Source organism: Salvelinus fontinalis, chromosome 21, assembly GCF_029448725.1.
Source record: "Salvelinus fontinalis isolate EN_2023a chromosome 21, ASM2944872v1, whole genome shotgun sequence".
Taxonomy (NCBI): domain Eukaryota; kingdom Metazoa; phylum Chordata; class Actinopteri; order Salmoniformes; family Salmonidae; genus Salvelinus; species Salvelinus fontinalis.
In genome coordinates, this window is record NC_074685.1 from 46536518 (window position 1) to 46549892 (window position 13375).

General features: G+C 40.0%; 2 protein-coding genes across 3 annotated transcripts in view; one reads left to right on the top strand and one right to left on the bottom strand.

Moving 5' to 3' along the window:
* Positions 1-3466: 3466 nt before the first annotated feature.
* Positions 3467-6985, top strand: LOC129819030 (lysozyme C II). Its single transcript, XM_055875532.1, has 4 exons — positions 3467-3682; positions 3954-4115; positions 5944-6022; positions 6385-6985. The coding sequence occupies exons 1-4, from the start codon at positions 3556-3558 to the stop codon at positions 6449-6451; spliced, it is 435 nt and encodes a 144-aa protein (XP_055731507.1). The 5' UTR covers positions 3467-3555; the 3' UTR covers positions 6452-6985.
* A 90-nt stretch (positions 6986-7075) lies between these two features.
* Positions 7076-13375, bottom strand: part of pdzph1 (PDZ and pleckstrin homology domains 1) — a 69519-nt gene continuing 63219 nt past the window's right edge. For both annotated transcript variants that reach the window (XM_055875522.1, XM_055875521.1), the window contains 9 exons: positions 13148-13312; positions 12520-12621; positions 12107-12217; positions 11517-11695; positions 10763-10920; positions 10254-10296; positions 9795-9984; positions 8626-8761; positions 7076-8112 (listed from right to left, as the gene is read on the bottom strand). In XM_055875522.1, coding sequence (XP_055731497.1) covers positions 8013-8112; positions 8626-8761; positions 9795-9984; positions 10254-10296; positions 10763-10920; positions 11517-11695; positions 12107-12217; positions 12520-12621; positions 13148-13312 — 1184 coding nt within the window. In that variant the 3' untranslated portion in view covers positions 7076-8012. The remainder of the gene's footprint in view (positions 8113-8625; positions 8762-9794; positions 9985-10253; positions 10297-10762; positions 10921-11516; positions 11696-12106; positions 12218-12519; positions 12622-13147; positions 13313-13375) is intronic.

Consider the following 13375-nt stretch of genomic DNA (forward strand, 5'->3'; position numbering starts at 1 on the left):
TGTGTGTGTGTGCTGGAAGTAACAGTTAGCCCCAGATAAGTGTGCTGGGAAGCTGTGGTTAGCCTTGAGCGAGAACAGTGGGCTTTGTATGCAGGTGCAAATAGCTCAGACAATGTTGCAGAGCTGTCTGACCTCAGTCTCTGGGGTGAGGGAGCGTAATCTACACAGCAACAGCGTCGGGACATCACATGCGCTAAGGGGCTAGGACTAGCTTAAGCGCCAACACCAACGATAGGCTGGGTGAGTCTAAACCACGCCCAGTCTCTACTCTGACAGGCCGGCTCGGAAGCGCGAACTAGCTCTGTCATGAGTATATTATAATATCTTTGTCAGGAACAAGTCAGTTCTCTGTCTTATCCTGCGTGATGACACAGTGAACCCGTATATACGGAAATTGCATTTGCCATTTATTAACTTTTCAATTAAACAATTATTTTAACCAAGTTCAGGTGTGCTATTGTTCCTATCTCAGTTGAACCTTCGCAGCCTTAACAATAGCCATTACACAGCCTAGAGGTGTGTTTTGAGTCATTGTCCTGTAGAAAAGCAAATGATAGTCCCACTAAGCGCAAACCAGATGGGATGGAGTATCGCTGCAGAATGCTGTGGTAGCCATGCTGTTTAAGTGTCACCAGTAAAGCACCCCCACACCATCACACATCCTCCGTGATTCACGGTGGGAACCACACATGCGGAGATCATCCATTCACCTACTCTGCGTTACACAAAGACACAGCGGCTGGAACAAAAAAAACACATTAAATAATTATGCTTTCGTCTCTGTGTTGTCATAATTGTCTTTCAATTCGCAAGAGACTGAATGTGTCTGTCACGAGAATTTTCAATCCCAATGATAATAACTGACAATCAATAGCTCTGACCAATCCCCGAGATCTGTAAGACCGTGGGTTTAATAATAATTAGTCAAAGACTCAGCTTATGCAAAAAGATAGTATAGTTTATTCACGAGAACGCTCTGAAGTCCATTATACAAAGACATCCATTTTTATAGCTGCGCACATACTTCCACACAAACAGTGCGTATCCTACGCACATACATACACACAAACAGTAGGTGAGTTTTATCCTCCTCCATAGTTCTCACCACTGCGTATCACTACCCAGCCGACAGTTCCATTCCCCCGAGATTAGGGAAACCTTGAGAAGTACTCCCTGTACTCAAAAGTCTCTTAGAGGGCTAGCCAGGTCGGTCCAAACACAGTTTAATTGTTCTCAGTTTTTTTCTTCGGCACACACATACAAGTTCAAATCCTAAACTACACCTTTCTCAGACAGTCTGTTTTTCCACTATACAGATACATTGTTTAATCTAATTCTGACTAAAACTACACACATCATCAGATTCTAATTTTATGATTCTAATCAATTCTATACAATTATAAGGTTTCAGAGTGGAATTATTTAATCATTATCTTTAAACATATAAATTATTTTATCAGTGTCTCACCAGCGAAAGCATCGAAGTGAGCGAAACAGCGCCCCTCTATCTCTCTAAATGCAGGCCACTTTATCTGATGAGGTCTGGTCATGAAGAATATGACATTGTTGCCGCCCGTAGCATTGAATGCATGGGAAGCCAGCGAGCATTTGGTCTAACCTTGATTAAAAGTATAAAATAATAGCCAATCAGCGTAGAGCTAAACTGAGCGAGCTCAACTGTGAGTGGTCCTAGCGTGCCAAAAACAAGTGTCAAGGGAAGCCAGTTTCGATTTGGTTTCACTCCTATCACAGAGAAATATGTCATCGACAGAAACAATTTGAATTGTTGCATCTTGTTGTGTTGTTGTCCTCTGGTAGCAAGCTAGATAGCAAAAAGTCCCCTTCCTAAATTAGCCATAGTTGGAGATAGGGATTTGGATTTGTGATTTTACTTTATTCTCCGTGCTGGAGATGATTAAGGCGATTCTGATCCAACCATAAAATACATTTTCCCTCTGGAATGAGAGGATGGAAGTTCAAAATGTAACTAGATGTAGAAGGCTAATGTTAACTAGCTAACGTTGCCCATGAAAGGAAGTTAGGCTAGCGATCAAGCGTTTTACCCAGGTAGCTTAGGGCAACAAAAAATAAAAGCGTGTACTGTATGACAGTGTCATTGACCGTTTCGTTAACAAGTAGAAAGGAGAGTGGCATTTTTTTTCTACTTCCACAAACACACATACAAAAACAGAAATCAGAACCATGAACAGCCACATCATGTTTAGCATACGTTGATTGGACTAAATTGCTTTTGGTATTTTTTGTTGTCACTGTATTATACTAAGCAGAGGTGATTTGATGATGTTGAGATGGTGCTGGAATAGTGGAGGCAGCTACTGTTTTCTTTGTGACGTGCAGTAAATCTCTGTGGTTCTAAATCAATAGTTGTTTACTAGTCTGCAAAGCATATGAACTAACAGGTTATAGAGCAAAATAATCTATGAACACTGGTTACTTCAATAATATTTACATTCTGTGTAGCCTAGTGGTTAGAGTGTTGGGCTAGTTACCGTTAAAGGTTGCAAGTTCGAATCCCCGAGCTGACAAGGTACAAATCTGTCGTTCTGCCCCTGAACAAGATTGTTCCTAGGCCGTCCTTGAAAATAAGAATTTGTTCTTAACTGACATGCCTAGTTAAATAAAGGTAAACATTTTTTTACCAACTTTGTGTATATACTGTATTCAATCATGGCTTTTCCTATATAACTACTGCTGTACACACCTTTTCTATTCATATACTGTATTTAACAGATGCTCTTATCCAGAGCAATTAGGGTTAAGTGCCTTGCTCAAGGGCACCTCGATAGATGTTTTACCAAGTCGGCTCAGGGATTTGAACCAGCGACCTTTCAGTTACTGGCCCAACACTCATAACCGCTAAACTACCTGCCATTATGTGTACATGTATTCCTATTCCGGTCTCTGACATTGCTCATTCTGATATTTCAGAATGTATAATTTTTCTGGATTATGTGTGTATTGTTTTTTTTTTATATTTTGTATTGCTCGGTATTACTGCACTGTTGGAGCTAGAAACACAAGCATTTCACTGAACCTCCGATAACATCTGCAAATCGGTGTATGCTACCAATAAAAGTTTATTTTATTTGATCTATTGGGCATAATGAGGATACTGAAAAATAAAGTACCTTAAATCTAATCTACTGGGCATAATCATGATACGGAATATACAATTTTTAAACACTGAATGAAGCCTTTGTCTTAAAAAATACCTACTATGCATTTAATACTGTCTCTAAATCATATGTTATGACATTTTGGGACTGTCATATCTTTGTGTCCTTTAAGTAAGCAAGCAACCACCAAGAAAAACAAGTCTGCCTAACAAAAGGTTAAATGGGAAAACCCTCAGTTTCACAACCACTACTTTTTGCAGAAGCTGTTGGCACATATCTATTGTGTAAATAGTGTGATATCAATTTCTCTTTCATCCTGAGCCTTTATAAGGAAGCTGCAGTTGACTTGTTCACACTTTTAGAGACACAGGCCTTCTTTTCATCCAATCCATTAGACCTTGCTGTCTGTCTGTTCAGAATGAGAGCTCTTGTTGTTCTCCTGCTTGTGGCTGTGGCCAGTGCTAAGGTGTATGACAGATGTGAGCTGGCCAGAGCGCTGAAGGCATCCGGAATGGATGGCTACGCTGGAAACAGCCTCCCCAACTGTGAGTGATAATATACTTGATCGTGGTCTTTGAGGATGTGTGTGTGTGTGTGTGTGTGTGTGTGTGTGTGTGTGTGTGTGTGTGTGTGTGTGTGTGTGTGTGTGTGTGTGTGTGTGTGTGTGTGTGTGTGTGTGTGTGTGTGTGTGTGTGTGTGTGTGTGTGTGTGTGTGTGTATGGTTGTATGTTTCTGAGCTCCAAAAATATCTTACCATAGCTAACCTTACACTGAGGATAATGTTGACATTCACCGTGTGAATATATGTCCTCTAAGGGGTGTGCCTGTCTAAATGGGAGTCGAGCTACAATACCCGGGCCACCAACCGCAACACCGACGGCTCCACCGACTACGGCATCTTCCAGATCAACAGCCGCTACTGGTGTGACGACGGACGTACCCCGGGGGCTAAGAACGTCTGTGGTATCCGCTGCAGCCGTGAGTAGCCTGCATACCGAATGGCATCGCATACATAGAGTATTACTTTTGACAAGAAATGTGCCGGGTTGAGGGCTATTGGCAGTGTACCCCTTGACTTATTCCACTTATTTTGTTGTGTTACAGCCTGAATTTAAAATTGATTAAATAGAGATTTAGTGTCACTGGCCTACACACACACAATACCCCTTCATGTCAAAGTAGAGTTATGTTTTAAGACATTTTTACAAATTCTGGAGTGCAAATTTGCTTAACAAGTCACATAAGTTGTGTGCAATAATAGTGTTTAACATGATTTCTGAATAACTACCTCATCTCTGTACCCCCACACATACAATTATCTGTAAGGTCCTTCAGTTGACCAGCGAATTTCAAACACAGATTCAACCACGAACACCAGGAAGGTTTTCCAATGCCTCGCAAAAAAGGGCACCTATTGGTAGATGGTTAAAAATAAAAAAGCAGACATGGAATATCCCTTTGAAAATGGGGAAGTTATTAATTATACGTTGGATTGTGTATCAATACACCCATTCACTACAAGGATACAGGCGTCCTTCCTAACTCAGTTGCCAGAGAGGAAGGAAACCACTCAATGAGTCCAATGGTGACTTTAAAAAGTTACAGAGTTTAATGGCTGTGAAAACTGAGGATGAATCAACAACATTGTAGTTACTCCACAATACTAACCTAAATGACAGAATGAAAAGAAGGAAGTTTGTACAGAATACAAATATTCTAAAACCTGCACCCTGTTTACAATAAGGCACTAAAGTAATACTACAATGTGGCAAAGAAATTAACTTCATGCCCTGAATACAAAATGTTATGTTTAGGGCAAATCCAACACAACACCTCACTGAGTACCACTCTTCATATTTTCAAGCATGGTGATGGCTGCATCATGTTATGGGTATGCTTGTCATTGGCAAGGACTAGGGAGTTTTTTTTAGGATAAAAAGAAACAGAATAGAGCTAAGCACATGAAAAAGCCAAAAGGAAAATCCTAATCACAAACCTGATTACTTCCCCAATATTTAGCCCTCTGTGTTCATCAGTCCTTAGGTGTTATTGATTGTCTCTCACGTTCAGTACGCTTCCCATGTTTGTTCTTTTGTATCTGTTCCGTATTAAACTCACCTTCTGCACCTGCTTTCCGACTCCCAGTGTATACGTAACACTGGGAGACAATTATACCTTTCAGCAGGACAATAACCTAAAACACAAGGACAAATATACACCGGAGTTGCTTACCAAGAAGACAGTGAATTTTCCTGAGTGACATAGTTACAGTTTAACTTAAATCGGCATGAAAATTCATGACAAGACTTGAAAATGACTTCAAAAATCTCGCAATGATCAACATCCAACTTAATAAACAAAGAATAATGTGCAAATGGTGTACAATCAAGGTTAATAATACTTATGTAAATTAGATATGTCTGTATTTAATTTTCAATAAATTTGCACAAATTTCTAAAACCATGTTTTCGCTATTGTCTGTAGATGGGTGATAAATTCAATTTTGAATTTAGGCTGTGACACAACAAAATGTGTAATAGGTCAAGGGGTATTAATACGTTCTGAAGGCACTATAATGTTGATCTTACATAATTCTGATGTTACATTTGAATACAGTCAAAATGAGAATAAACAGACACTGGGGCTCCTGGCAGGCCTACTTCTCTATCGTAAAACCCTGACCCAACTTACCTGCATTGTTTCATTGTACAGTAATCTGCTGCTATTGTTGTTGTTTTTTAAGCTTTCGCTTCCTCATGTTTCCCGGACGGTACTATGACTAAAGGTTTCCTCTTTCTTCTGACAGAGCTGCTAACTGATGACATCACAGTGGCGATCCGTTGTGCCAAGCGTGTGGTGTTGGACCCGAACGGAATCGGGGCATGGTAAGGTGGCAGTTTTCCCTGAAAGTACTATGTTACAAAAACATTTAAGTTACAAAAGAATTTGCCATACTTTATGTTACCTGTAGCCCAATATCACTCTACAAGGCAATGTATAAATGGGATAACACGTAACAATTTAGCTCTCACCTTTTAGAAGAACTTAAATGGTAAGAACTGCCTGTATATGGTAATTATCTAACTGATATACTCCCTTAAAATGACCCTGAATTAATGCCTACGTAATGTAAACCGTTTCCGAGTCTTCTATCATCCTTCAATTCCACATTATGTTCTGTTGTCTTATAGCTGATATTTAATGTCTATATATCAAATATCAACATGATGGTGTGTGTACATTTTAGGGTGGCTTGGCGCCTTCACTGTCAGAATCAGGACCTGAGGTCCTACGTGGCTGGCTGCGGGGTCTAAGACCATACTGGAGCAGCTGAACACTTCTCAACCCATTCTGAAGCAGACTTAACTCATAGGATGAATCCATTCTGTACTATCCATCAGCATCTGCAGCTTTAACTAGTAAACTTTCACATATTGATACATTTTAGATTTAAGCAATAAGGGCCTAGGGGGTGTGGTATATGGCCAATATACCACGGCTAAGGGCTGTTCTTAAGCACGACGCAACGCGTGCCTGGACACAGCCCTTAGCCGTGGTATATTGGCAATGTACCACAAACCCCCCGAGGTGCCTTATTGCTGTTATAAACTGGTTACCAACGTAATTAGAGCAGTAAAAATAAATGTTTTGTCATACCTCTGGAATACCACGGCTTTCAGCCAATCACCATTCAGGGCTCGAACCACCCAGTTTATAATACAGAGTAAATCACTAATAATCAGTTTTTTTGTATCAAATGTATCATCATATATACTGTATAATATTCCTTCATGTCAAATCAGTAAACAGCTCAACATGCTTACCCATAAAAATCAAACAAGAATATGTTTTATTTGTTGTTGGTGTTGTGTAGCAATGATAGATGATAGAGTTGTCTTATTATAGTCAAACTGTCATGTAATTTATTATGTATTTATTATTCAGCCAACATCATCATCTCTGAAATGGTGTAGTGCAGTATTGCTAAGGAAGCTAACAAGTATCAAAACACACAACAAGCCCATAGCAACAATTCAAAATCCTCCAGACAACTCCATCCATATCATATGTTTACAAATGCATAGAAAATGCATAATGCCAGAAACTCATTCAATTACCAATTACTTGCAGACTGTTCAGTGAGAATCTGGAGAAATTGTTGAAAAAGCATAGCAGCAGATGAATTCTAAAATTTAATTACTTCAAAATGTGAATGGATCTGTGAAAAACATTCTATCTCCTTTTCCAACATACTCTACAATACTCCAAGGTCTATTTAAAAGACACAATATCCCCCCCCCCCCCCAAAAAAAATGACAAAATAAAGATTATGGACATCTTCAAAGTACACTGTTAGTTAAAGAGTAGTTTTCCAAAAGTGCCAGTAATAATTGTTTTGAAGTGAACACACTGTAAATGCCTTGAACCGCTGGTCGTCCAACAAGGGTAAGACTGGTCCCAGGTCTGTGTGTTTGTACTCTTGCATGATAACGTAAACTGACTGACACTCAGGGTATAGTAAATCGACCTGAAGTTAAACTGCATTGAAATACTCAAAGTCCCATTCAATTTCCAGCTTTACATGGAATCTTTCAAGGGAACGTCAAACATAACCAATATTAAAGGGAGAAGTCACTCAAAAACTATATAGTTTAGTATTTTGATCATAAGTTCACTGTTAATACAATCCCCCCGAAATCCCATTGTCCCAGTACTCAAGTTTTTCAGTACAGAGTAAAAACTGTGATGATGATGATATGTTTTGCATCATTACAGGTTTTTGAGTAAAGTGATCCTTTAACATGCTTTTGGTTAAACCAAACCAGAAGCTAGGACAGTAAAGGTTGGTTGCGATGCGAGGAGTATCCATCGAGCTCACATTCTGGTCTCCTCTGGTGGTCGATTCATGTAGTCCTGAACGGCCTGATGGTATGGTAGCCATTTTTTTGCGGATGCTTTTATAGACAAGATCCATCTGTGAACATGAACTTCAGATTTGATTAATTATCGCAAAGGTATTTCCAAGCATACAGTATTATGTCATGTTAAAAAGTTTTGCCTTTATTCCTTCCTAAATCAATGCAATAAGAGTCTACTTTGTGTAAAATGTGTCAAAAGTTTATTTATAAACGTGCACAGGATACAACCCACTGGGCAAAAACGGGTTAAATCAACATTGTTTCCAAGCAATTTCAACAACAAAAAAACGTTGAATCAAAGTGGAAAATTATTTGGATTGGCAAAAAGTCCTCAACTTAAATAAGTTTTTTCTTTTTTTCAACCAACTTTTAACCTAAATCTTGCCAATGACATGGTGAACTTTTTTGTTGATTTCAAGTTGAATTCACATTAGTTGACAAATCAACCAAATGTAAATCAAAACTGGACATTGAAATGTTGTCTGTGCCCAGTGGGAACAGGTGTAAACAGTACAGTGAAATGCTCCCTTAAAATGTGCCAACGTGTGTAAAATGTGCCAACATCTCACCGTTTGTTCTCCATGGGATTTTCAGCACAGAGATAGAAAGTTTTGAACTCTTCCGAAGGGGGTTTCAGTTCAATGGTGGATTTCTTGGATCCCAAGGACTGTTCCCTCACAGTGTACCCGTGTAAGTAGATCCCCCCTGGAGGGAGTCATATGTATATTACAGTAGTTAGCAGAGGAGGCTTCTAGAGGCAGTCAAATACTGTATATTACAGTAGTTAGCAGAGGAGGCTTCTAGAGGCAGTCAGATACTGTATATTACAGTAGTTAGCAGAGGAGGCTTCTAGAGGCAGTCAGATACTGTATATTACAGTATTTAGCAGAGGAGGCTTCTAGAGGCAGTCAGATACTGTATATTACAGTAGTTAGCAGAGGAGGCTTCTAGAGGCAGTCAGATACTGTATATTACAGTAGTTAGCAGAGGAGGCTTCTAGAGGCAGTCAGATACTGTATATTACAGTAGTTAGCAGAGGAGGCTTCTAGAGGCAGTCAGATACTGTATATTACAGTAGTTAGCAGAGGAGGCTTCTAGAGGCAGTCAGACACTGTATATTACAGTAGTTAGCAGAGGAGGCTTCTAGAGGCAGTCAGATACTGTATATTACAGTAGTTAGCAGAGGAGGCTTCTCCAAGGAGTGCAAATAATGTCATGTAATGGGTTAAAAAACAAAACCTTGCCTTTAAGTTATTGACAACAAAAAACACCACACTAATAATGTCTCAGACATTGATTTCCATTCATTGACATATGGGTTAAACAGAATATGGTTTCTCATCTAAATATCATATCATCAAACATTTATAAGTTATCTTTATCATCAATAACTCCTAATCAATTTTCCTAAATGGACAACACAGATAGTCTCCTCAGTGTCAACATTATGGCGGCAGGTTAGTGGTTAGAGCGTTGGACTAGTAACTGAAAGGTTGCAAGACTGAATCCCCGAGCTCACAAGTTAAAAAGCTGTTGTTCTACCCCTGAACAAGGCAGTTTAACCCACTGTTCCTATGCGTCATTGAAAATAAGATTTTGTTCATAACTGTCTTGCCTAGTTAAATATGTTTGTGTTTTGTGTTTTGTGTTTTAAGATTTTGTTCATAACTGTCTTGCCTAGTTAAATATGTTTGTGTTTTTTTAAATGATCAAGGTGTGGCATGCCATCACAACATACCCAGAGCGTGAGTTGAGCGGATGCCTGCGTAGAAGTAGAGACAGCCGTCCTTCAGTGTACAGTAGTGTTGCACCCACGTGTCCTTGTTATTTCTGTCTATCTGGTGAAGCAGGCCCAGGCACTCTGGGTTCTTCACGGCCAGTGGGGGGATGCTGGCGTTGTGGCGAGTCACATCCATCCACACGTGATTCTGCCACATGAGAGGTCAGGGCAGGGATTAGTTCTATAGGCTATAGTCTCAGCATGGACAACAACATGCCTCATTTATTTGAATCGTTCCCCCCAAAAAAACTACTTTGATTATATCCTCCACAGTTAAAAATATGCAGGATGGAATGTAATAGTGTATTGTAGCGAGACAGAATTTCAAGAAAGATTGTATATTTTATTTTAGATTAGCTTGTAAGAATAACTGGATATAAATTCTACATGTTTTCAGTGTTGGACAACAATCCTTACCTGTGTTACAGGATGAACAGCTCTGTCCATGGCATCCAACCACCTAAAACGTGAAAACCAGCAGGTGAGCAATATCACAGATATTTATTTCAATAAATAACTTGTTATTGGCGTTGTATGTACAATTTAGTGCTCTGCTATTTCCTGGTTTCTAAAATTCTAAAATGTTTCAAATCTAATTTCAGTTTGTGACTACAAGCAATGTGTAGCATAGCCATAGATAATCATGGTACCATCTAAACCACTGTGAAGAATATTTTCAATAACCCCAAATATTGTATTTTCAGCTGATGTACAAAACTGAAAGTAAAAATAAACCAAAAATGGAATGGAGAAGAAGCGTAGAAATACGGCACATAGAATAGATCTAGCACCTTATCATACTTTATTTTAATGAGAATGAATGATAGATCTATAACGTGCATTTCTATCTGAAATTAGTCTGGTCATACACAAAACGACATAAAAACGCAATAAACACTATGCAAGGACTACTACTCTATCGATACCTTTTCATCTCCAGGTTGGATGTAGCAGAGAAGTAGTACACTCGGTTGGCAGACAGGGGGCAGCACTTGAACACAAAGGGTTTCCCCAGGGAGGGGTCCCCTCCAACATCTGCTCCCTCTAGCTTAAAAGATGACAGAGCTCGCTTCCTCCCCTCATCCTGCAACAGAATACACTGGCTGTCAGTGGAGATTGTAAGTGAATAGTTGGTGTCTTGAGGATGACTATTAAAGTGAAGAAGAGGTGCCTTGAGGATGACTATTAGAGTGAAGGAGTGGTGTCTTGAGGATAACTGTTAGAGTGAAGGAGTGGTGTCTTGAGGATGACTATTAGAGTGAAGGAGTGGTGCCATGTGGATGACTGTTAAGCCATGTTTATCTGGACACTCTTTCATCCACTTAAAGAGAATACCACAAACCACACATGTCATAGTTACTGTAAGCCCTTCAAAGAAAACTAATATCATACGTGACTTCCTGTTAATCGATTTCCAGGCCCAATTCACATTTTCTAAACTTCTGGGAGAATATTGTTGTGTAAGAAAGTAGGGATAGTTCACCTCATATGTAATGTTGTCCTACAGGGGCATTTACACAAGCCATAGTGTGGAATATAATACAGCTTGACTGAAGAGCAATTATGAGGTATGCAAAACGTCTGACAAACTTTGAATTTGAAATGTCCCTTTTGGATCCAAAACACAGTAGGGTAGTTTCTCTAAAGGCACGTGACGAGTTACCAGGATGCTGTGCTCACCTTTTTATGTCTGTAGTAGTACAGGCAGCAGTCATGTCTGAGCACGAACCACCTCCTTCTCCAACCCTTGATCAGGCCAGACTGGGTGCGTTTATGGAGGTAGCCCCGGCAGGTAGGTCTGGGGGTGTTGGGGCCTCGACCGATGTCTGAGCCAATGGTCATAGTCAGGAGGTCTGGGCCTATCAAAAACCAAATAATAGGGGATTCCATTCTCAATCACATACTAAAAAAACTGAACATGATAGCAAAGTGTTTGTCAGGACATGCTGTCCTTTAAGTCAGTTATGGCTTGTGAATAGGTACATGATGAGCACTCCACAGGAGGCTGTTGAGGGGAGGACGGCTCATAATAATGGCTGGAACGGAGTGAATGGAATGGAATAAAACACATGGAAACCATGGAAACCATGTGTTTGATGTATTTCATACCATTCCAGAGATTCCGCTCCAGCCATTACCACGAGCTTGTCCTCCCAAATGAAGGTACCACCAACCTCCTGTGGTGCATTATCCTTTATAGCAAATTCTAACCACATACTTGTGCAGTACCATGATCTAACAGTTAGCATGTTGACCTATATTATTCTTACCTTGTCTTGCCAGGTCAGCTGCCTCAGAGTGGGGGATACTGGTGACATCGATCCCATTGACGGCCATGACGAAATCTCCCACCAATAGCCCCGCCTCTTCGGCTGCTCCATCTGAAACCAGAAGGGAGGAGCTTGGCTTACAGCTGAGCTAGCAGTGTGGTTTGCTAGATACTGCCAACGGACAAAAACATCAAACTGCTTGGCAATTGCTGCTGTGACACAAAATGTCCGCCTTAAAATGAAAAATATACTAATCGGTCACTTTTAAAAGGATAGCAAATTCTTTGTTGAGCAAACTGCATCTTTATCAAGCAAACAATACAATTGAAAATATTGTCTGAGTAACCTTTGTTGTGCATTTATTAGCATGATAAATTGCACATAGTACAAATACGGTACACAAATGGACTTACTTGTGTCGACCTCTGTGACCACAATAGGTTTGGAAAACTGTATTCTGAACCCCCAGGGGTACTCTCCCATTCCTTTCCAAATCTTGACCGTCCTCTCACGAACTGCAGAGAGAAGAACCAATTAAGTAAGAATGGTCCATCTATGTTTTCACCTTCATGAGTTCTATTCAATTGTTGATAACATAAAGAACATTGGTGGTGGTAGGAGTAGTAGTAGTAGTAGTAAAAATATGAAAATGTATGCGCTCACTATTGCAAGTCGCTCTGGATAAGAGCGTCTGCTAAATGACTAGCATGTACATGTAGAAGTAACATCAGTAGTGGTAGAAGTAGTATTTATTTCACAGGACCTCCTTAGATAATTTAGTAGCATTTTCTTGACAGTACAGCAGGAAAGGTAGTATGGCCATAGACATAGGGTAGCCGACACAGGGCTCAAACCTCTGTCGCCAGGTGGTATACATCGGCCAGAGTTGGGCTCTTAGAACGCTACGCCAAACTCTGGCACGTTGATTATTTTCTTAAAGTAGATTTTAATTTGTTAACTGGTTTTCAATCTCTGAATTGACTGACTTTATTGGAGAAGGCCCCAACACTGTGATGTAAGACATGTAGAAAGGTGTCCTACTTGTGACAGTTCGAGGTTGGAGACCAGGAGGAACTGTCCCAGCAGCCGGACTGACTTCGTCTCCACTGTAAATCCATGACGCACAGTGGAAGGTTTCTGTGTAGAAACCCTTATCTCCAAGGTCCCTTGCTGCCATGTCAACAGAACGACTGTCTTCTGAAATTCCTACACAGTGACATAAGCACACATAGAATGACATGACATTCCATTACTAGTTTTCAGAAACAG